This window comes from Anarrhichthys ocellatus, unplaced genomic scaffold (assembly GCF_004355925.1).
Source record: "Anarrhichthys ocellatus isolate YVR2014 unplaced genomic scaffold, GSC_Weel_1.0 scaffold28, whole genome shotgun sequence".
Classification (NCBI taxonomy): domain Eukaryota; kingdom Metazoa; phylum Chordata; class Actinopteri; order Perciformes; family Anarhichadidae; genus Anarrhichthys; species Anarrhichthys ocellatus.
In genome coordinates, this window is record NW_022280058.1 from 3,160,675 (window position 1) to 3,182,704 (window position 22,030).

At 41.9% G+C, this 22,030-nt stretch overlaps 2 protein-coding genes across 7 annotated transcripts in view; both read left to right on the forward strand.

The window, feature by feature from the left end:
* Positions 1 to 2,697: 2,697 nt before the first annotated feature.
* Positions 2,698 to 7,798, forward strand: uchl1 (ubiquitin carboxyl-terminal esterase L1 (ubiquitin thiolesterase)). Its single transcript, XM_031863274.1, has 9 exons — positions 2,698 to 2,807; positions 2,903 to 2,914; positions 3,258 to 3,386; positions 4,012 to 4,153; positions 4,433 to 4,518; positions 4,962 to 5,009; positions 5,594 to 5,663; positions 5,748 to 5,806; positions 6,741 to 7,798. The coding sequence occupies exons 1-9, from the start codon at positions 2,775 to 2,777 to the stop codon at positions 6,822 to 6,824; spliced, it is 663 nt and encodes a 220-aa protein (XP_031719134.1). The 5' UTR covers positions 2,698 to 2,774; the 3' UTR covers positions 6,825 to 7,798.
* Positions 7,799 to 8,149: 351 nt separating this feature from the next.
* LOC116392024 (LIM and calponin homology domains-containing protein 1-like) overlaps positions 8,150 to 22,030 on the forward strand; it is a 26,888-nt gene continuing 13,007 nt past the window's right edge. For 3 of the 6 annotated variants that reach the window (XR_004213306.1, XM_031863134.1, XM_031863136.1), the window contains exons 1-12: positions 8,150 to 9,455; positions 16,335 to 16,405; positions 16,516 to 16,585; positions 16,689 to 16,795; positions 16,882 to 16,912; positions 17,017 to 17,127; positions 17,562 to 17,689; positions 17,856 to 17,926; positions 19,025 to 19,226; positions 19,410 to 19,616; positions 20,098 to 20,406; positions 20,608 to 20,868. Coding sequence is in view for 5 of the 6 variants with exons in the window: in XM_031863134.1 (XP_031718994.1) it covers positions 9,348 to 9,455; positions 16,335 to 16,405; positions 16,516 to 16,585; positions 16,689 to 16,795; positions 16,882 to 16,912; positions 17,017 to 17,127; positions 17,562 to 17,689; positions 17,856 to 17,926; positions 19,025 to 19,226; positions 19,410 to 19,616; positions 20,098 to 20,406; positions 20,608 to 20,868 (1,676 nt within the window). In the remaining variant the exon portion in view is untranslated. The remainder of the gene's footprint in view (positions 9,456 to 16,334; positions 16,406 to 16,515; positions 16,586 to 16,688; positions 16,796 to 16,881; positions 16,913 to 17,016; positions 17,128 to 17,561; positions 17,690 to 17,855; positions 17,927 to 19,024; positions 19,227 to 19,409; positions 19,617 to 20,097; positions 20,407 to 20,607; positions 20,869 to 22,030) is intronic. The other 3 variants (XM_031863132.1, XM_031863133.1, XM_031863135.1) reach the window with 2 other exon arrangements.

Below are 22,030 nucleotides of genomic sequence, written 5' to 3' on the forward strand. Positions count from 1 at the left end.
ACAGAAAGAGAGAGAAAGTAACAGAAAGAGAGAGAAAGTAACAGAAAAAGAGAGAAAGAAACAGAAAGAGAGCGAGAGAGAGAGAGAGAGAGAGAGAGAGACAGAGGGGGAGATTGTTACTGAGCGGAGGCCAGTGCCTTGCTAAAGGGCCTCTTAGTGGCTAACAATTGTATCTCATGGTCTTCATATCACATGATGAAAATAATCTCTCTTCTGGGTCATAGTGTATCGTCACCTTCTGTGTCCGCAGCATTGTAATTGTTCAAGTAACAACCAGAGAAACAGAACTAACTGCATGCGGATTGAGACAAAGAGACGAAAGTACACCACAATGCTCCATCCCCAACCTGGAGGTACACCGTACACCTCCACAAATTACGAGATAGGCACGCTGGTGTGCACAGGAAACTGAGGTAAAAGGTCAAAATTAGATTATTCTTGTTCCTTTTATTGCATATGGGAGAGGAGAAGTGAAACTGAACTGATTTTGTTCTGTTGTCCACAAGTGAATTTTTGGTTTTCCTTATCTTGTGAGGATCACAACCACCACACATGAGCTGCTTTCACCAGGCGTTCAAAAACATTCTGTGATAGGAATGCATGACGACAGCCATCAAGTGTCTACCCGATGGCAGTCATCTACAGTCAATCTACCCGATCGAGTAGATTTAAGAGTAAAGATCTTGACCGTACAGCAACAAATCTGAAAGCAGTTTTATATCCAGGGTTCAACTGAATATGCTGTGAGCTGCTGAGTATCCAAATGTATCAGTTTCCTCTGTTCAACATTCCATGTAATCAGAGAAAACAAAAAGTAGATAGGTTGGAGTTCTTGCCTCTCTTGTCTTCTTACACAGACATTTTATACAGACCGCTGCCTCATGCATGTCCACATTTTTTTAGTTTGGAAAGTAAAAAACCCATTGCATAAAGTCTAGAGAAAAAACAAAAGATCAGCCTATTTAGTTCAATATATTTATTCTAAAGTAATAAATATGGTCTAAAAAGACAAAAAAATGACCACCAAAAACATACAATTGTCTTACCTGTAAAAAAAAATAATATATAAATAACTTTTTGCATAGAAATACATCTCTATGTTCTTCCATGTGTTCTATCATTATCGATACAAACTCAGTCCAGACATTTTTCGCAGAATGTACTTGATCTCCTTCCATGTTGGTAGGTGCAAGTGCCTTATACGAGAACAAATTTAATGCACTATTATCTTTATATTGGATGGTAAAAACATACCTGCCCCTGTGTGACTCCCCGTCAATGCTGTGGAGTCCTTCTGCTTCCTGGGCTCCACCATAACCCAGGACCTCAAGTGGGACCCTAACATCAGCTCCATCACCAAGAAGGCTCAGCAGAGGATGTACTTCCTGAGGCAGCTGAAGAAGTTCAACCTGCCAAAGACAATGATTGGTGCACTTCTCAGCCATCATTGAGTCCATCCTGCTGAGAGGGTGATTGGCTGCAATCTGCCGTCCCTCCACGACTTGTTTGCTTCCAGGACCCTGAAGCGAATAAGAAAGATTGTAGCCGACCCCTCTCACCCTGGACATAAACTGTTCACCTCACGCCACAAGAACAGTTTCTTCCTGTCTGCAGTTGGGTTCATCAACAAAGTCCATGACCCCCACTGACTCTGACTCTTACATCCTCAAGACACTCCCTTGCACATCCTTTCTATGTTTCTATATTTAAATACACATGGTACTTTTACAATATACTTGTTTTAAAGTACTGTTATCTGTTTGTTTGTGTAACATATTTTATTGTAAATGTTAATATGTTTCTATTTTAAATGATGTCTTGACTATTGCACTGTGTTCATTGTTTATTGTTATGCACCATTCACCAAGTTAAAATTCCTTGTATGTGTAAGGTACTTGGCAAATAAACGGTTCTGATTCTGATTCTGAACATAAATACCTTGTGTTACCAGTGATGGAGGAAGTTCTCAGATCTTTTACTTCACTAAAAGTAACAATACCAAAGTTTAAAAACCCTCTGTTACAAGTACTCTAAAATCCTGCATTCAAATTAAAAGTATATCTGTATATGTAACTAAAACTAGGGACTAATGTTGTCAAATAAATGTCAAATAAATGCAGAATAAAATGGAAACACTCAAGTACCTAAATATGGCACTAAAGTAGGCCTACAGTACTTGCGAAAATGTACTTGTTAGAATGTATTTACACAGTTCATTATCAGTTGTTTTAGTTCGAATGTGGACATTCATGCAGCCATAGGGGCTCACAATATTATATTATCATAGAATATGGCCTGAATGATTAACATGTGATCTGTGCACTCCACACCACTACAGTTACCAATAAAATAGATGACAAACAATATTTAAATTTAACTCGTTGGCCACAACCATTGTTGATGGGGAGTGATTAGGGTTGTACATCTTTGCTTCTAGAAAGAGCGTGGTTTGACCAGAGTGATCTCACATTTAGCGGTGTAATCTAACTTGTTTTTTTTAATGAAGAAGGAAATATCTCATCTGGGATGTAACTACATAAATAGATATGTAGCAACAAAAACCTAGCATTTCAAATCCCTTTGATATTTCTCAGAAGGCCTTTTAAATATGGAACATCACCAGTTATTTGATCGAGGACACCCCCCTGTCTGCCGGTAAGTGGTATGACCGGCAGCATAAAATATGGGCACGCGCTGTGACTTCAACTGACGACTACAAACCGGCAAGGAAAGCACACACACAACACGCGGAGTCACGCCGAAACAGTGCAAAAATGGAGTGGACCCCAATGGAGATCAACCCCGAGGTGGGAGGGGAATAACTGTGGTTTGTTAACTTTTTAACACCGTAACGTTTTCAAACCGCAAACTCACCTGTGGCCTCTTGTTTATGTCGTTTCAGATGCTGAACAAGGTGAGAAACGGTTAAGCTAACTAAGCAATGGTGACGTGTTGGTAACGATAATTGCTTGATTCTACTGTCGGGTAAGTTTTAGAGTAGCTAGCTAGATATGAGTGGCAGTTAAACCGTTAAAACCGGTAAAAAAAAAAGACCCCATGCCCCTGCGGCAGCATCATCCCCAGCCCAGTGTCTAGTGTCTAGGCTAAAGGGTGTGGCCCTGCTGGACCAACACAACGCAGCATCCTTCAACACCCTAAGGAGTGGAGGCATCATTTATATGTCAAGACCTCAGCTGTTTCCACATGTATTTAGGTTCTCGTGTTTTTGTTTATTGTCCTGTCTTGTGTGTTTTCAGATAATGAGCAAGCTAGGCGTGGGTGAAAGCTGGTGCTTCGTTGACGTGCTGGGTCTGGAGGGGGATCAACTCTCTGCCGTCCCTAAACCATGCTGTGCCTTGATGCTGCTCTTCCCACTGACACAACAGGTACAATAACAGGTTTAATGGCGGTGGAGACCACTTCCTGGAAATGGAAGGGTGGGGTGAGCCGCTGATGCAGGCTGTCTCGGGTGGGGTTAGATTGAGGTGCAGGAAGGGCATGGATGCAGAGGGAGTAAGAGCTCTATTGTTATGCGAGAGGTAGAATAGGGGGAGGCTGGGATGGAAGCAAGGATAACAATATAAGGTCCAGTTATCCTGTTAAACTTGGACTGTATCATTCTCATATGTGCTTGTATTGTGAGCCTGGGATCCAGACCACATCCCCAGGGTCAACAGCCAAAATAAAGCAACAACTAGCAATGAATTTAACCTACAATATATCAGATGATTGTGAAAAATGTCAATTACAGTTCCCAAGAGGTCACGATGACGTCTTCCAATGCCTCGTTAAATTTACCATAATATATTTTTGCTTTATTAATGACATGAGTTATAAGTTGTCAACATTTCTATATTTTGGTTGATTGCCGTTTTTTCCAATGTTGACCGTATCCACGCAAACATTTAATGTGACATAACTGACTGCGCACTGTGTTCATGTGGGCAGTTGATCATGACGAAGCTCAATCTGACAACCATGACCGTGCTCTTATCCGTGTCTGTGTTGCAGCATGAGTCTTTTAGGGAGCAGCAGGCAGACAAGGTTGCCGGAGGCTCTGAGGTTTATTTCCTGAAGCAGACGGCAGCCAATTCCTGTGGGACTATCGCCCTGCTGCATGCTGTGGCCAACAACAAAAGCAAAATGACATTTGGTGAGTGTGGATCAAACGAGCACTGGTACCATAATAAGTACAGTTGGTCTGTAGCAATGACACAGCAGTTTCTATTCACAGTGCCGAGATATCTTGCTGTCGTCATTTCAAATTACAATCTGTGGCTGAAAAATTAGACCATAACAAGTGCTTCATACAACTTACACTGATGATTGGCGATGCAGTTATTTAGTCTGGCAGGTTGTGATTTAGGATATTTTAATGTGAATGAATGGCATATTAATTACTGATTACCTTTTAATGTTTGGGTCTTTTCAGATAGTGGCTCTGCCCTGAAGAAGTTTCTAGATGAGACTGCAAACATGTCTGCTGACGACCGTGCCAAACATCTGGAGAAGAACCAGGTAAGAAGCTGTTTTATGTTGATTCATCTTTAAAGAAAGGAGATTCAGCTGTTCCATAAAGTGGGAAAACAAATCGGCAAAGGCTAAAATATCTTTTATGGTATCGGTGAGATTTAATTGTCTATGAGCTAATGATCTGAGGCCGTATATGGTTACTGTCTTATATAGAATTATAAGCGATAGATGACATTTTAAATAAGAACTTCAAATTTAATGCCATTACATTCAAAAACTGATATAAACACCTCATTTCTGTACTTTCTGTTATGCATAACCTACATGTTTTGTTTTACCCACTTGGGGGCGCCACACACCACTAAATCTATGTCACTCTAAAGGACCCTTGGTAGCTGATTACAGAATTCACTATTAAGAATATGTCGTCACACCTGATTTTGTTTTAGCAGTATTAAACTGACATGTTCTGACTTTTTCTTCTCCAGGCGATCTGGGAGGTTCACAATGAGGTTGCAGTGCAGGGCCAGTGTAGGGTAAGATGCTTAACCACAATATCAACTGCTAATGGATTTCATCACATTCCCCTTTCTGATACTAGATGGAAGTATGTCAACCCACATTTGATTCAATCATATGAGACTCCAGTCTGCAGTGTATTTCCAAACACTTAAGTATAAATCTGAGAGTTACAATGATTAATTACCAGACAAAATAAGTTCAGTTTCACCTTTCTGTTTATCTATATGCACAGTCTTTTTCTCCTGATGGCCCATGTGTGAGCTCTCTCTTGTTAGTGAGTCGGTTAAAAAGTAGCATCGTTGAATTGATTTCTGTTCCTTGTGGCAATGCCAGTTCACCAAAGCTGGGCAGCCTCCGACCGGCATCCAACCCTGGTCGAGAGAAGGTTCATGAAAGAGAGTCAGTTGATGCGCGTTCACTCATTCAAATAGATCCTGATGTGGGTTTGACCTGCATCCCTGTTCTGAAAGGGGAATCAGAGAGATGAGACGTTGTAATTGTATGTGAACCAGTTACCTTTCAGTTTGTCTTTTCTGAAGCCTTTTTGTATCACAGTATTTACTCTGAATATTAATTCTTCCCGCCTGAACTTTCGCAGCCGGAAGCCGATAAAGTGAACTTCCACTTTATCGCCTTTGTCAATGCAAATGGCCAACTTTACGAATTTGGTAAGCACGTCGACTCATTGTGTACATTCCTGTATGTGTTTCCATGTTGTGGATTCTTATTTTCTAATCTTATTTGTTCCTAAGATGGGAGAATGAATGGACCAGTGATGCACGGAGCTACCAAAGAGGAGTCATTCATAACGGTAGGTAAAACTATGGTTATTCTTTCACAGCTGGTGTCCATTCTGTAAATGTTGAAATAGGATTGTTGGCCAAGTTTCTTTCGGTCTGTGATGAGTCATGGTGGTATGAACTGGAAAAGGGAGTGGCCGTTCCCAAGTGTCTTGATTCAATCAATAAACGTGGCTCATGCACACTCTACTCTCAAATCTCCAATAGGGATCATAAAGGATATTTAGAACTTAAGCAATGTTATGTTTCACCTTATACTTGAACCGCCACTGTAAGCCGTGAATATCAGGTCTGTTTGTTAGATATTATATTCATAACTTAAGCTGTCTAGGAAGAGCATAAGGAAGATGACTATGATAAAATGAAATGCGTTTCGTCCCAGTATACGGATATGCTATGGAAGTCATGGAGGGTCAGGTCTGTAGGATTGTCACATCAAACTACCACAAGAGGGCTCTACATGCATTACTGATGAAATATTGCATTAAATGTTGTGATAAACTACTATCCTGAAGTAAGATTACATTGATTAATTCACAAGTCCACTGTGTGAGTGGGCAATGTTGGCCGAAATCAAATGATCATGTAATCGTTTTGACCAAATGTTGATATAAATGTTACAGTATTTTGTGGACTACTTAAGGTGCTACTGTGTGTGTGTGTGTGTGTGTGTGTGTGTGTGTGTGTGTGTGTATATACAAGCTATATGAATACAGCCACATTTTAACAAGCCTCATATTACAGTATTGATATTTTAATGCTATAGTATACTAGGGAGTATACAACATTTAGCCGAGTAACCTCAGATGTCAGAAATGTAGTAAAGTTAAAAAGTGCAGTGTTTCTAGTTTTACGTACAGTGGATCAAACGTAAGTTAATGTAACTTAATACAAGTTTTACACAGTAAATTTACTTTCTTCTTTCTCCTTTTCATACATGCCCAGGATGCAGCCAAAGTGTGCCGTGGATTCATGGAGAGGGAGCAAGGCGAGGTCCGTTTCTCCGCAGTGGCTCTTTGTCACAGTTAGATATTCGGTAGGAAACCAAAATGTCCTGAAGCATTCTCATGGCAAACACAATGAGCAGGCACCCAGAAACAACCTGTGAACCCACACATCTGCAGACACTATGCACTATAAAGCACACATTGTTGCCACATACTGTTCTTTCATCTCATGAACAAAGCACACATGAACACAAACTCACCATCAAACCCTTTTGTTCTGCTGACACAAACTGATATAAGCTTGTCTGTTTTATGTGATATCATTCAGCAATGGGAAAACATGAGGTCAGATCTCGCCACTGCTTGTGTGCATTTGTCTGTTTTGCAGATTTTTTTATTTATTTTTTTTTTGTATCTTTGTCAAAAACCTGATGCTTAAATACCTTTTGTGCCAATAAATAGAATACAGAAGAGTGAGAAGGAAAAGGCCGAAAACTTGTGTGGAGACATGTTTTTCCCATGACGCCTTCAGTTGCTGTGTGGTTTGAGTTTATAAGGATCTGACATTCCTCAGAACAGCCCAAATGTGTCCGTAGGAATAATTTAACCATTGGAGAATACACACAACCTTTTGAGTGGTGGTCTTTTTGGAAAAACTGACATTTTCTTTGAGAAGTTTGAATTTTAAAGTGCAAGATGATAGTTTTGGATTTCAGTAGTTTGTTTTCAGAAATGAATACAGTTGAAATATGTCTGCATTTTTTTTTTTTTTTTTTTTATGACGATGGATTTTCACTTCATCTACAAATAGTCAAAATACACTATTAGTGTGCAAGTTAAACACAGCAAATACAAGATGTCCAAACACGATACGGACCGTTTAAAATACAGTGCTGCTCTATGTTGGGTTGTTGTCGTGCAGTGCAGGGTGATGGTACCGTATGTCTAGGCTGTGCACTAATTGTTTACCTTTATGCACCTTTCAAATACTATGTTGCTGTAGTTCTGTTGGTGAAGCAGCTGTGGGAATTCAATAAAGCAACCATTAGACTTACATGTGTCTGCTGGTGTCTTTCTGGCTCTTGCTTTAAAACTGACTCGTCTATAGCCCCCCCCCCCCCCCCCAAAACACCAGTCTGCTTTTTAGCCGACTGCCCATTCATTCTTCTGTCACATGAGGTGATGATGAAGTGATTGATGTCCTGTGGCTCTCACAGTTTGGGGCTCATCCTGTAAAGGGATGAAACGGGAGGTGTGGGACCACAGAGTTGTTGATAGATTGTGTGGTCAGTCCACTCATCACTGTGGATATACTTTTTTTTTTTTTTTTTTTTTTTTTTTTTTTTTTTTTTTTTTTTTTTTAAATCTGTGTTGCATAACAGCAGGTACAGTGTATTGACTTAAATGACAGGATTCTGTTTAGATAAAGGCATAGATGTATACCAAAATCCTGTGCACGCATTTATTATCAACAGCACTGATTACTGACGACTGCCAAACCATTCTTTGGTCAGTCTGTGAAATACAGTTAGTAAGAGTTTAGGCATACTTCTTTGTTATAGTAACTTAAAGGCAGGGCTGTGGCTATATTTGAGGTCAGTAAGGCCATTTTGGTGGGTTTTAGCATCCTGTTGGAGTTAACATTATGCTCTGAGGAACGTGCATTTTGTAGATATTTCTATCTATAGACTTTATTTTAAATGTATCCACTTAAAGGTCAACCAATTATTTCTCCACAAGAAAAAGAGTAAATAGATATTGTGTTTCCTTAAGTACCCGCCAGCTACAGAGCACACTACTGTAGCTGCCATCTATAGATGCCATCTTCTTTACATTTTGCCCAGGTTTACTGTGTGTTTGTGGTAATTTGATTAAACACAATTTGTAGGAATATGTACCACAATATCAACTGAAATAATAAAAGTATTAACGCCAAATAACGTTATTTAATTGACTAAATTAACAACGTCCCTATAGGGTCTGAAGGCCCCAGGGTAGATTTTTGTCTTTGGTAATCCAGCAGTCCTGGGACTAATTAATTTAACAATTAACTAAGCAAATAAAATGTGGAAACATTAAATAATTCTGACTTTTTTTGGTGCATGTGAAATGTCTTTGTGGACTTACTCTCATGGACTCAAACAGACCTCACAGCTCCCCCATCCTTCTCTCTCTCTCTCTCTTCTATTGCTTTCTATCTCTCTCGACCTCCCCCGCATAGATTCCTGCCTGCGCGTTCACGTCTAAACAAAATGCGCGGCGGAAGCCTCGCGTAGTTAGGCTGCCTACAAGAATCATTATTTTTAGCGCGTGGCTCGTGTTGCAGTGACGGGGTCGCGAGAAGCTTCCCCCCCCCCCCCCCCCCGACACCTCGGTTTGAGCAGGACTCGCGGGGGGAGCACGAGAGAGCTACGCAACGCACTGCCTGGTGTGTGGAGTTGCGGGGCGGTCGACGGTAGAAAGCGAGGAGGAGGAGGATAACAACGGACTTTACGGGGAGGGGAGAACCACAAACGCATCTTATCACGCATCACCGTCCCCTGTCCCGTCCCCCCCCACACGCACGCGCACACACTCTGGTCCTCGGTAAACGGCCTGCCTGGAGATGGCTACCCCCGCTGCAGGTCGAGATGACCCGGATGCTTCGCCGATGGACGAGCCGGGGACGAACCATCCCGAACCAGCGTGTCTGGAGGCACAGAAATGGATAGAGGTAAGTGAAGGAGTGACCGCTCAGGGAGGCTCGGAGAGGGAGGGGGGGAGGGGGGGCTACTGCTGCACCGCAGCGGGGACAGAAACGCACCACACTGGGGGATAAAAATACCCACAGCACCGGTGCGTCGTCACCTGTTTGTAGGGACGATGCAGTGTCCGCTTACCGTGTGGGACAACGGCTCTGCGGCGCGTGGACGAACATATGTGCCAAAAGTTTTAACACATGTGTGTCTCTTAGTGTTATTTAAAACACACACGGGAGCACAGTGGGGATTTTAAACACCGACCAAAACATACATGTAATCCTCTCAAAGTAGCCATTCCCGTTAGATTAGTATCAATGTTTTTATTTTGACTTGCTATAAAGGTGTGACGCCCCCTTCTTCGTGCGCGAGTGGATTCCGGTTGCCATGGTATTAACGCATGAGATGCTGTAACCAGTAGGCCCCTACCGGCCGTTGATCGCATCGGATGAGATTATCGTTTGCGGTTTGCTGCATCGCTCCCACCATCATCTGCTCGGATAAACACGCCTCTCTCTATAAGCCTGAGTGGTGAATCACCATTCTTTTTGCCCGTGGAGCTGCGTTATGACCTATTTTTCGCATGTCCCCGATTTAGCTTATAGCTATACCTGCCAACAACAATCTCAGATTTGGGAAACAAACCAAAGGCTTGGATGTACAACACGATTATACTTTAATGTGAAAGTTTTGGCTTTAACTTCACACCTTGGCTGTGTTTTCACAGGACTCCCACAAGCCGGTCTACTACACCTTGTGGTAGATGAAGAAGAAGTTGGATAATAGATCTGTTATTTGACAAATGTGAAAGTCATTGCTAGACTGTAAAAACCCAGTCCTGACATACACTTATAATAAAACGCAGAGATATAATGCTGATTTACATTGTTATAGAAGTAGTAAGATGACAGACAGGCTAAGACATGCAAAACAGAACAAATAAACAAAACAGATATAAGATTGCTTATTTAAAGAGATCTGTTAATTGCTCTGAATCAGATTAAACATGCATCCAAACAGTATTAAAGATGCTATACTGTTTATAACGGTGGTTATCAACCAGGGTAAGGACACAAGGGGTTGACAAATACATTATTAGACTTATTAAGAGGACAGAAAAGCAAAGCTTGATAGTTTAACCTCTTTAGGCCTCTAAAAAAATATTTGATCACAAGGAATTAAACAGGTTTGGGCTGAACTGGTCCCAACCAGTAGGAGAGGGGTGGCAACCCAAGATTGTTTTCTTTTATTTATCGGTCTGTCAAAGTTGAATAGTTTGCCATCTTTCCTCCATGACTACTTTTAGTATTCCAGAGGCCACAGAAGTCGATCATTCGTTTCCCATCCACCCACTTTAGATCTGTCAAGTGTCCCAAATACAGTGCACGGAAATCGAAATGATCAGCATTTATGAAAAAAGACTTTTCTGTCTGTGGAGAGTATTGGCCTATATTTGCTTTAGAGATATTATGCACAGATACTCTTCCACCAAACTTCCACAGTTGCCCCTTCAATGAGTGACGTTGAAGTATGATGTCTCTTACTCTCATCATACTTGTGCCCTCAATCACAAGAAAGGATGACAAAAGATGGCGTATATATATCCCAGTTGGAAGGATTAAGTTATCAGCTAGGCTTTTAGTAATTCTCACAAAAAATAGAGCACCTTTAACCTTTAAAGTGCCGTGTTGTATTCAGCATACTATTTCACTAATTGATGGTTAGAACATTTTATACTGGCACCAATACGGTGCTTGAGTTTGGTGTCAGCTATAAACACGTTATCACAAATTTCACTCCAAACACCAGATGAATAACATTACAACCATCTTTTTTGCAAAAGTGTTTTTACAGAATGCAGTTTTTCCTCCCCGTTGATACAAACATTTACAAGAAACAAATATAGCTCGAGGTAAAAACAAAAGCTAGCTTGACTCTTAATTTACAAATTTAATTTGTTGTGTTTCTCTGAAACACAACATACTCAAATCTACTTTTGCACCTGTGGATAACTCAAACGTATCATTCAGTACCGTTGTCTTTGGTACATCCAAGCATTCAAACACAATGATTGTTTTTTGAGAACTACAAAAATGGCTTCAACTTACAATTATTGACACGTTTTGATACTGAACGCAATGGAAACATTGTGGTCTGTACTTAAAAACATACTACGTAACATCAGCAGTGTAGTCTCGGGTTAATGCTGGCCTCTAAGTCTTAATCTCTCCTGCGGTGTCTTTGCTCGCTGTCCCTCTTGCTTTGTCGTCTTCCTGTCTCCTAATTCTCCAGTTATTTTCAGGCCGTCCAGGCTGACTCTATTTCTCGTGTTGTATGTATGTGCTCTCACAGGTGGGGATGATTCAGGGTATACCATACTGCACTACGCTCCATGCAGCATTTTCAGCCTGCGTATGTGTGTTGCCATGTCTGTAAGAGTATGCAAAGCGTATGCGCACACACACACACACACATGTCAATCAGCGATGCATGATACTGCTCACACGCTCCTCAGACACGCCCCGGTTGGGTGGCACTGGTCACTATGGGAACATAACATGGGCAGGCTCTCAGGTGTCACTGTTTCCAGGGGGAGGACGGGGGGCAGTAAAGCAGTAGGCTATATATCACCCCGTGACCCCAGCAGGAAATACGACTGGCACAGACAAGACCTTTTCTATCTGTTTAAAAACGAGACAAGGAGGGATTAGACCGTCTCAAAGCTGATGCGCACAATCGACTGTGCTTTACACCTGTTGGATGTGACGTTGAGCAGTTTAAAGTTGCACAGGCTTAGAGAAACACAAAGTTAACTTTAGGGACAGCAATTAACCTCTGCTGCCACCGGCATACAATACATAGCAAGAGTTAGGCGTCTGTCACGCAGGGAATAAATGGAAGAATGTGTGTGTGTTTGTGTGTGTGTGTGTGTGCCAGATGTCACAGCTGTCTGTCCGAGGCAGATTAACTGCAATGGTCTCAGACAGCCAGCTGTGTCTGAGAGCAGGGATTCATGGGATTTTCCATGCATCGAATACTGTATGAAAGACTGTGAGGTAATGATGACACAGACTTGCTGTTGACAGAGACGTCTTTCATGCCTCAATGGGTTTTTTTTGTGAAGCCAGAATAGTCGCAGACATCTCAACGTGTTTTGCAAAGCATCAGCATGCTGCATCATGCTACATGATGGATTGGCTCTGATTAGCATCGAGCAGAATTTTCAAGCAGCATTAGTTTGTGTTGTTTCAACTTTGACTGAGTACTAAACTGTACCCTATTTAGGATGCAATGTACCCTGAAGTGCACACAAACAGTCAAATCATTTTCTTAATTTTGTACTTTATACAATTTACTTGAATTGTACAAAAGAAAAAAGGTAAAATACAGATTTAATAACTAACAGCTTCAAGTATGTTGAATAAGTATGACTACAGTTCTATGTACAGTGCAGAGTGAAATACAAAGGCATATTAAAAATGTCAGTTTAAAATATCATTTGTTTGCCACATTTTATATTTAATTGAATTAAAAGTACTACATGCAGTGATTACGCTATGATAACGCCTAATCGTTACCATAAATTAACTTGTAGTATGCTTTTACCACTAATTTGTTTTACTATGATAAAGATATGTAGTACAGTAAGTGTGCTTGGATTACACGGAGGTGTTTTTGTTCCTCATATTGAACAAATATCAATTTTCAGCAGTTGAAGAGATGTTTGCTAGTGTTGAGTCACTGGTTAGTTACTTTGATCCAGATTAAACTCATCCTCCATCCGGATTATGACTTTAAATCTCTCTCTTTCTCTTTCAGTTTTTTTTCCTCTTTAGTGTCTTCTCCTCTTCTCTGCATGTCACGTTAGTCCATTAGTGCCTACAGCACGGGATCACGTTATAGAAAGGCTAATGCTTCTGCAGCACCGCAAATAAAAACAGTCTGTGCATCACACTGGGGGTCTAACCCTCAACATCTCCACCAACTGGCTTTACTGGAAGTAAAGTACATTCAGCCCTAGTTTCTGCCTCCCGTGCATCAACACCACAGAACCAAAGCATCTGCTTTAGGTCATTAAACAACACTTTGTTTCTTTTCCAAGAGTCCTCAAACCATTTGTACTGTCTGCTTCACAGATGAAAGGATCTTTCATTTGTTTCCCAAGTTGCAACTTTTATTTCTGAATCCAAACAAAGACGATATATGACCTCGCTAAATTTGTACGATGTAAACCAAAAGTTGTATTGACAGACATGTTTGTCTGTGACTGCTTTCTGTTATTTTCTATTTTCATACAAAATAAACATCTATATTTTTCTGAGGTTCTTGTGTATTACAAAACCAGAAAAGAGATTATTTCTGGCCTCTGTCTCAGGAAATCAACTTCAGAAAAATGTGAAAGGTATTTTTTATCCAAAGTATATCTTAAGAACAGCAGCTATTGTCAGACACTCTATTTATCATCTATTTATATATGCTCATCTCTGTGACTCCAATGATTATGGTAACACATGAGAGCCACAAACCTAGGGTCAACTCAGGAGACCTAACTGTCCCATGATGAACATAAACAACAAACTGTCAGCAGCATGGCCCCATGTTATTATTACCAACATTCTGTCTCATCGCTTTAATGCGTTACAGCAACAATTTAGACCTCTAACTTGATGTAATGCACATTTCTCTCCTCTCCTACTTTCTGTTTTTCTAGCCTCTCATTCTTTCCATGTTTTTAAAGTTGTTAAAACTGTAAAAATGAAGTAAATGGTACTTTAGCCTACTTCTGCTTCTCCTCTGCCCCCCCACACACACAGTCCCAGCTCAGGCTTTCAATGGTAGCTGCTGCTGCCATTCACCCACACAGAGCAGAGCAATCCACCATGGGGACAGAGAGGAAGCAAGGGAGGCTCGAATTACCGTTGCTGGCGTGGAAATACCCCCAAGGCCTTTGGCTGTGTTTTTGTGGCAGACGTTGATGCTCACTTAACACACATACAAGCTGTGTGTCTCTTTCTTGCAGTAACACACACAATCGTTTGTCCTCTGCTTACATTCTCTAGACCTTTTCATCCAAAACATCAGTCGCTGTGTCTAATTACTGTGTTTCAGTTTCAGCATTTTACACATAACCAATCGTTAACCACCTCCACCCCCACCTACTGTCTGTGTCCTGCATCCCACACTCTCACACACACTACCTACATGAAACACAAACACATTTGTCCTGCTGTCACTCGATGCAGTACTCTCTTTTACCCGTCAATTATGCATGACCATGCTGTAACTGTTTCAAAGACCTGGAGTCAAACCTTGATAAACATGACATATGCCAACAGCTGTGTGTGTGCGTGTCTGTGTGTGTGTGTGAGAGCGACAACAGAATGGGAAAATAAAAAGAAGACAATGGGGAACATCTGGTCATCACTTACATAACGATAAAACAATAGGCTATTTTCATAGCTGCAGATGCACTTTTGTGTGTGTGTGTGTATGTGTGTTCCTATCATGCATGTGGTACACGTGCATCAGAACTGTACATGGATAAATGGAAATGAATCATGCATATCACTAGAAATAAAGACGAGACAAAGACTGATAAAGCAAAGAAGCAAAAGGACTCAAGTATTTTGCCATCAAAGTAACCTCATATTATTATTTTGGTCAGTTGCAGATACATTCTGTCATATTGGCTCAGAGTAAATGTAGGTTATGTGAATGTAGAAGAGCATGCAGTATACAGTACATGAGCAGTAGAGACGGAGAGAGTGTGTGCCTGCAGTTAACAGTTTTGGTGCTAACTATAATCCATGCTAATCTGGATTAGAAGTCCAAAGAGTCGAATCTCTCTTTTCTTCCATTCACCTTTGGCTGCTGGTTACACAACCGCTCTATAAATCAGTGCGTGTGTGTGTGGGTTGGTGTTGCGTTAGTGTGTCAATGGTAGCTTCCTCCTCCTCTCCTGCCTCTTCAGGATAGGCTGCAAACTGGAGTCCAGGTCGGAGGATTGAGGTTATCGTTTGATCGGGCTACGACCGTGTGCATCCAAATCAGGGAAACTGGAATGAGGGCACAGAGCAGTGTGTCAGTGGCTTGGCGTCACTCTAATTTGGTTTCTACTGAAGCAAAAAATGTTGGGGGATGGGTGAACCAATAGGTTCCTCTGTCAGGGACACAGTGGGGCACATTTCAACAGACTTCAATCACTTTTATACTTGATATGTATCTGTTAATTATAGCGATCGCATTAGGGCTGCAAATAATACCTATTTTCACTGTTGATTAATATATTGATTATTTTTTAATTACTTTACTCCTCCTTTAAACTCACAAATGTCAGGAAGCAGGGACCCCATAAGAAGTATCAGAAGCCCAAAATACATCTTCAAATGCCAAAATATTTTATTTACAATGCTACAAAACAGAGAGGAATAGCAAATCTTTACATGTGAGAAGCTGGAACCAGAGAATATCTTGCATTTATGTGGGATAAATGACTGAAATGATAAATGAATTGTCAATAATTCTAATTAATTAATAGATCAAATAATTTATTTTGTAATATCGATATCTGCACAATACTAATCTTTTTATTTTCTGTCATTGTCAATAAGAAAATGCATTTTCTGCTTCCACCATCTCAATGTGAGAATTTGATACTTTATATCGTTGTAAGTTGAATATCTTTAGATTTTGGACTGTTGGTTGGACAAAACAAGCAAATTGAAGACATCACCCTGGATTCTAGAAACTTGACGGGAACATTTTTTTTCACAATTTATTGATTAATCAGAAAATAACCAACAGAATCTGTTATTAAAACATAACATTTACATCTGTCTCTTCCTGTCCTCCAGGCTGTTACGGGGAAGAGCTTTGGCGACAAGGACTTCCGCAGCGGATTGGAGAACGGCATCCTGTTATGCGAGTAAGCCCCTGACATCACCCCCACTCGGTTTTTGATGTCTGAAGTCGCAACAACATACATAACCTCCTCTAAGACTCAATAAATCTCTGCTTCTCCCCTCCTCCACTCAGGCTGCTGAGTGCAATCAAACCAGGGCTGGTCAAAAAGATCAACAGACTGCCTACCCCCATCGCTGGACTGGTAAGAAGACACTCTCCAGTGTGACATTAGTCCTTGTAAACCAGCCGCTTCATCAAAGTGACAAACTCTGACTGTCTGGGGTCCCCTGCTGTCTGTCTTGTAGGACAACCTGTCAGTCTTCCTGCGGGGCTGTGAGGTGTTGGGCCTGAAGAGCTCCCAGCTGTTTGACCCCGGGGACTTGCAAGACACTTCCATACGAGCTAACCTCAAGTAAATAGGCTCGTGTGGCTTTTTTGTCGTGTTTATGTACATTTGAATGTGGTTCTCACGACAGTAACACACCTCTCTCTCATCAGGGACTCTGACTGCAACCGCAAAATAAAAAATGTGAGCAATTATTGTCCTTTCATTTAATTACCTTGCTTCATCTTCGATGCCAGTATGTTAGCATTTATGAATATACATGAAACCCCTGAATCTGTGTCTCTCAGGTGCTGAACACTGTGTTCTGGCTTGGGAAGGCTGCCGGCGGCTGCGCATCCTACAGCGGCCCTACTCTCAAACTCAAGGAGTTTGAAGGGCTTCTTGCTCACATGAAAGTGGTGAGTGAACACGGTGATGAGGACGGGGGAGGAGAGGGACGCACAGAAAGACAGATAGCAGCGTGCAGGGGGTGCATTTGTTAGTTTCCTGTTTTTGTTGGGGGGGGGGGCAGGAGAGACACATGACACAGGACACAAACACATTTTTGTTTGTGTTACACCACAGCTACTCCTATTTCAGGGAGAGACCAAAAAGAGAAACACGATATAAGAGTTGAGAAAGAAGAGTGGCTCTGCACATTTTATCTATTTGATCAATTGGAAGTCTATTAAAATAACAAGACCACCTGGCTTCTTCCTTTTGCTCCTTTGCTCCTTTCCAATCAATTTCTCAAACCATGTTTTTTCTCGTAAGTGAGCTTATTTATGCATTTTCCCTACTTTTTCCCGATATTCTCCTGATGCCTGATGTGTGTTTTTGTGTGTGTTTGCAGGAGAGTGAGGAAGGAGGCGACAGTTCACAGAAGCGCAGCGTTAGGGACAGCGGATACGACTGCTGGGACTCCGAGAGGAGTGATTCTCTGTCTCCACCACGACACACTCGCGACAACTCGCTAGACAGGTGAGAGACATCTGTCAAGACGCACACACCAGGGCTATTTCACATTGCTGATGAGAGGTTAAATACAGCTGTTGACATATACTACATTTTAGAAACTCAATTCCAAACCATTGATAGAAAACCCTCATGTGATTTTACAATGTCTGTTTCCTTTTGTTTCTGACAGTCTGGACTCCTTTGGCTCTCGCTCACAGCACAGCCCTTCTCCTGATGTGGTGAATCGAGGCAACGGCGATGGTTGGTTCTGATAAATGTCTCTTAAGTAGGAAAAGTGAAAAATAAAAGAGAGCCAGGCTAGCTGTTTCTCCGTGCCTCCAGTCACTATGCTAAGCTAGCCCCGTGATCTGTGTACAAACATGAGAGTTTAAAGCAGCAAAACATAACCCACTCACTCATCCATAAATAGCCTGACTGCTGTTCTCTAACATGTTGGGGTTTTAACCTTGGTATGTTATGACCAGTCAGGCGGGCTGTGGACAGCAGCTGAATGTCTCAGACACTGTGTGTGTGTGCGTGTGTGTGTGTGTGTGTGTGTGTGTGTGTGTGTGTGTGGGTGCCCCAGATGCAGCAGCTGTTGGTCTGAGTAGCAATCACTACAGATTTGGACCTGGGAAACACAGGCTGAGGTCAACATCCTGCCTGTCGTATGTCAGTCTGTATGTGTGTGTTTGAGGGTGAGTGTCACAGGCATCCTGTTTGTGTCTTTTATGCTGACAGTATAATATGTGTGCAGCAGGGTGACAAGAAAAACGCTATTCCAGAGCCGGGAATAGACTTATTCCCCACATTCCCAGGAGGCCACAGAGAAAGTGTGCTGCCTTACCAACTAATGTGTATTACCCAACAACGAAGAAAGACACGGGATTCTGTCTCGCTGTGTGTTTGCAGAATACTTCATAGATGTATGCACAATAACCTTGTAACAGATGGTAAGAGAAGAAGTGATCAATGTTCCTCAGTGACTGCCAATATAATAACGAGAGACACATAACTACATTGTCAGTCTTTTCAAAGTTAATATAGAAGAAGGGCAGCCCCATGGACAAATACAGAGCTGATTTTGCCGTGTGGTGTCACTGTAAATGCCTAAAAAGCTTAAAAGTGTCTAGAAATGTCATGTCCCATTTAATTTAAAAGTGTTTTTGCCCTTACTGACATGGAGCAAATTGGTAATATCATTGGAGATATTATGAACAAAATGGAGCTAATATGTCTTGAATATCGTTCGGCATTTACAGAAGTTATTATGCAAGGCCCAATTAAAATAATTCCTGACATACTTTCTAACCTTCCCTCTCTTCACTTCTCTATTATGCTCCATTGCTCTCTGCCCAGGGCGAGGCAGCGACTCGGAGGCCGATGCTTCCGGCAGGAGGCCAGATGTGCGGAAGGATGACATGTTGGCCAGACGGACTGCCAGCAGTGAATCAAGAATCTCCATTCCCTTTAACCAGTTTCTTCCCAACCGAACCAACGCCAGCTCCTACATCCCGACTCCACGACGAAAACCACATACGGAGGAAGGAGAGCAGCGCAGGTAATGGACCAACCAATCAGTGCTTTAAATAACTCCGATGCAAATTATGCATTTTATACCCATGTTACTTAGTGCTGCAATGGAAAAAATCCACAAATTGAGCTGAAGGAAAAGGTAAATCACACAAAACACCCAAACTTCCTCATCCCTAATCTTTCCCTGCCATTACACACCGTTCCCCAGTCACCCTCAAGCCCCTTCAGAGCAGTTCAAGAGAACCGGACTTCACCACAAAACTCCCAAGACTGTCACTTGGGCACCTGAGAATAATGGGGAAAAACTAACACACGAAGAGGAGGCGGTGACTCAGGAAGTGTTGGAGCAGAAGAAGCTGCAGAAGGTGGAGAAGGCAGGAGTCAAAGTTCTGCCTGCTGCCATTCGCTTCAGCAGGTCAGAGAGGAGGGGCATGAGAGCCGCCGCCGCTGCTGTGGTTTGACAGTTGTGGTCGTGTTCACTAACGGATCATGACGATGGTAATTTTTGTTTGTGGGTTTTCTTTACCTGATGCTCCATTCACACTAGTGCTGAGGTTTGACTTTTGGTTTGTGTAGTTATCTGGTAGAAGCAATCTGGCTTATTAATGAGTGTGTTTGCAGATCTGACTAACTGCTCGCTACTGTGCTGTGTTTAACGTACGGCTGAGGTTCGTTTAAATCATTTCAGTCATTAATATTTCAATAGAGGTTTCGATGGCCATAAATTACTTCCAAGTTGGTGTGGTATTTTCTTGATGTAACGGGACCATGCCATATTACAATATTTGTGGACGCATGTCAAATCCGAACTCCACATGTTGCTACATTGCTACGAACAATGGATCTTTGATAATCTCTTACATTACCTTGCCACCCCATCTCGTCTCCAACCCCAGCCCTCCGACACTGGAGGAACAGGAAGTGAGGTCACCATCCCCAAACATCATCCTTCGCTGCGAAAATGACTTTTTGAGCTCTCAGAAATCTGCGTGGGACTCCTCCTCTGATGTGGAAGAGGAGGCAGAGGTGCGGAAAGTTCCAGATGTTCGTAAAGACGACCTGGCATCCAGACGAGCCCATCGCAGCCCCGTTGCTCCCAAGATGCATCAGTTTGTCCCTTCACCTGTTTGTAGCAGCAAAGACCGAGAGCGCTGGGAAGGCATTCGACGAGCCTCGCAGCAAACACTGCAGGAGAAGGAGATCAGGTTAACCAGTGGTTGTTTGCGTGTGTCGCCGTTTTTCTTCCATTTTCTCTCAAACTTACTGCTAAATATTCTCTCCCATTCTCCTACTTTTCTTGTTCTCTTTGGGTGTTGTGGTCACTTGTGGTTTGACGTGTGCTTGCTTCACCTTGATGTGACATGTGTGCCGTGTGATGCCACTGTACTGGCGCTGTGAATGGACAGTGAGAAAGAAGCAGTCCCTGACATCATTACACGCAGAGACAACCCTTTCTTAAACTCCGCCTCTCGCCATGAGGAAGAGGAGGATTGGGAGGAAGAGGGGAAGGTTAAGGCGACACCTAATAAGGTGAAGGATGACTTGGCTCGTAGGAGGGCTCAGAGTAAGCCCCTCCCTCAAAGGGACCGACCAGTGAGCTTGGTTTCTGCCTCCATGAGCCAGGCAGATGTGCAGAAGTGGGAAAGACTCAAGATGACTGAACCCAGGTGCCCAACACACTCTCTATGTTTCAGCACACATGAAGTACAGCGCACTGAAATGCAGCTGAATGTCAAGTGTGTGGTTTCAAAATGACTTGAGAGAATGTGCAGTGTGTGTGCTTCTAGTCTGAGTTCCAGTCTTAAGCAGATCATTGCAGGCAGAAGAGAATCTTTATGAAATAACGACCCAAATGGCGTTCACTAGATATTTTTCAAGCCTTAACAAATAGTGGTTGAATATATGGGGAATTCGGTACCTTATTTGGAATGTCATTTGGGTTGAATCCTCTCTAAACCGCTACAATTTACAAGTGTCATCACGCTATCTGTGTCACCTGTTTTAAAATCAAATATCACCGCACCCACAGTGGCTTATTTAGTAACATAACGTTGTTTGTACGGACAAAAAAGAGACAGAGATATTATGGGTTGATTAGCGAATCAGGGGTGCTGGAAGGCAGAGTCAAGCTAGCTGTTTCCTTATTTCCAGTCTTTGTGCTAAGCTAAGCTAACGGGCTTTAGACATAACATCGGTCCTCTCATCTAACTCTCGGAGAGAGAGAGAAGATAATTGGTCTCCCCAAAATGTTAACCAATTACTTTAAGTCATTTATTAAGCAAAAAGGCCCAATGATCTTAAATAATGAGAGTTTGCTACTTCTTTATATTTTCTCTCATCTATCTTTCTTAGAAAATATTTGGGTTCTAGACTGTTGTTCAGTCAGATCAATAGAAGATGTCATTTCCCACTGTTCTTTTTACACTTTATACAAAATGATGGATTCAATCAGTAATCCAAAAAATTATTATTATTCATTTTTAATCCATAATGTGAATAAACGTCCATTAGTCGTGCAGACTTCAAAGTATATCAAGTTTACTTTAGAGAGATTTAAGGTCAAGCCACTTAAGTAGAATATTTATTTATTCATTTCATCAGTTTCAGCACTGTTTGTCTCTGGTATCCTTTTGTAAGCACCTATATGTCCCCTTAGGTTTAGCTCTTCCTTTCTCTTTTGCTCCCCATGTTCTCATCTGCTTGTTTATTCTCCTCACTATTGTGCACTTCAGGCCTCTTCAGTCTTCTATGACAGGCATTGAAACAGAGCAAGGAATTGGGCTGTGTGTGTGTGTGTGTGTGTGTGTGTGTGTGTGTGTGTGTGTGTGT

What these genes read in the sequence shown, in the direction of transcription:
- uchl1 (XM_031863274.1), top strand. Translation starts at nt 2,775, where the DNA reads ATGGAGTGGACCCCAATGGAGATCAACCCCGAG. An exon ending in CAAAAGCAAAATGACATTTG is followed by an intron (nt 4,154 to 4,432) that starts GTGAGTGTGGAT and finishes GGGTCTTTTCAG; the next exon opens with ATAGTGGCTCTGCCCTGAAG. An exon ending in TGGCCAACTTTACGAATTTG is followed by an intron (nt 5,664 to 5,747) that starts GTAAGCACGTCG and finishes TTTGTTCCTAAG; the next exon opens with ATGGGAGAATGAATGGACCA.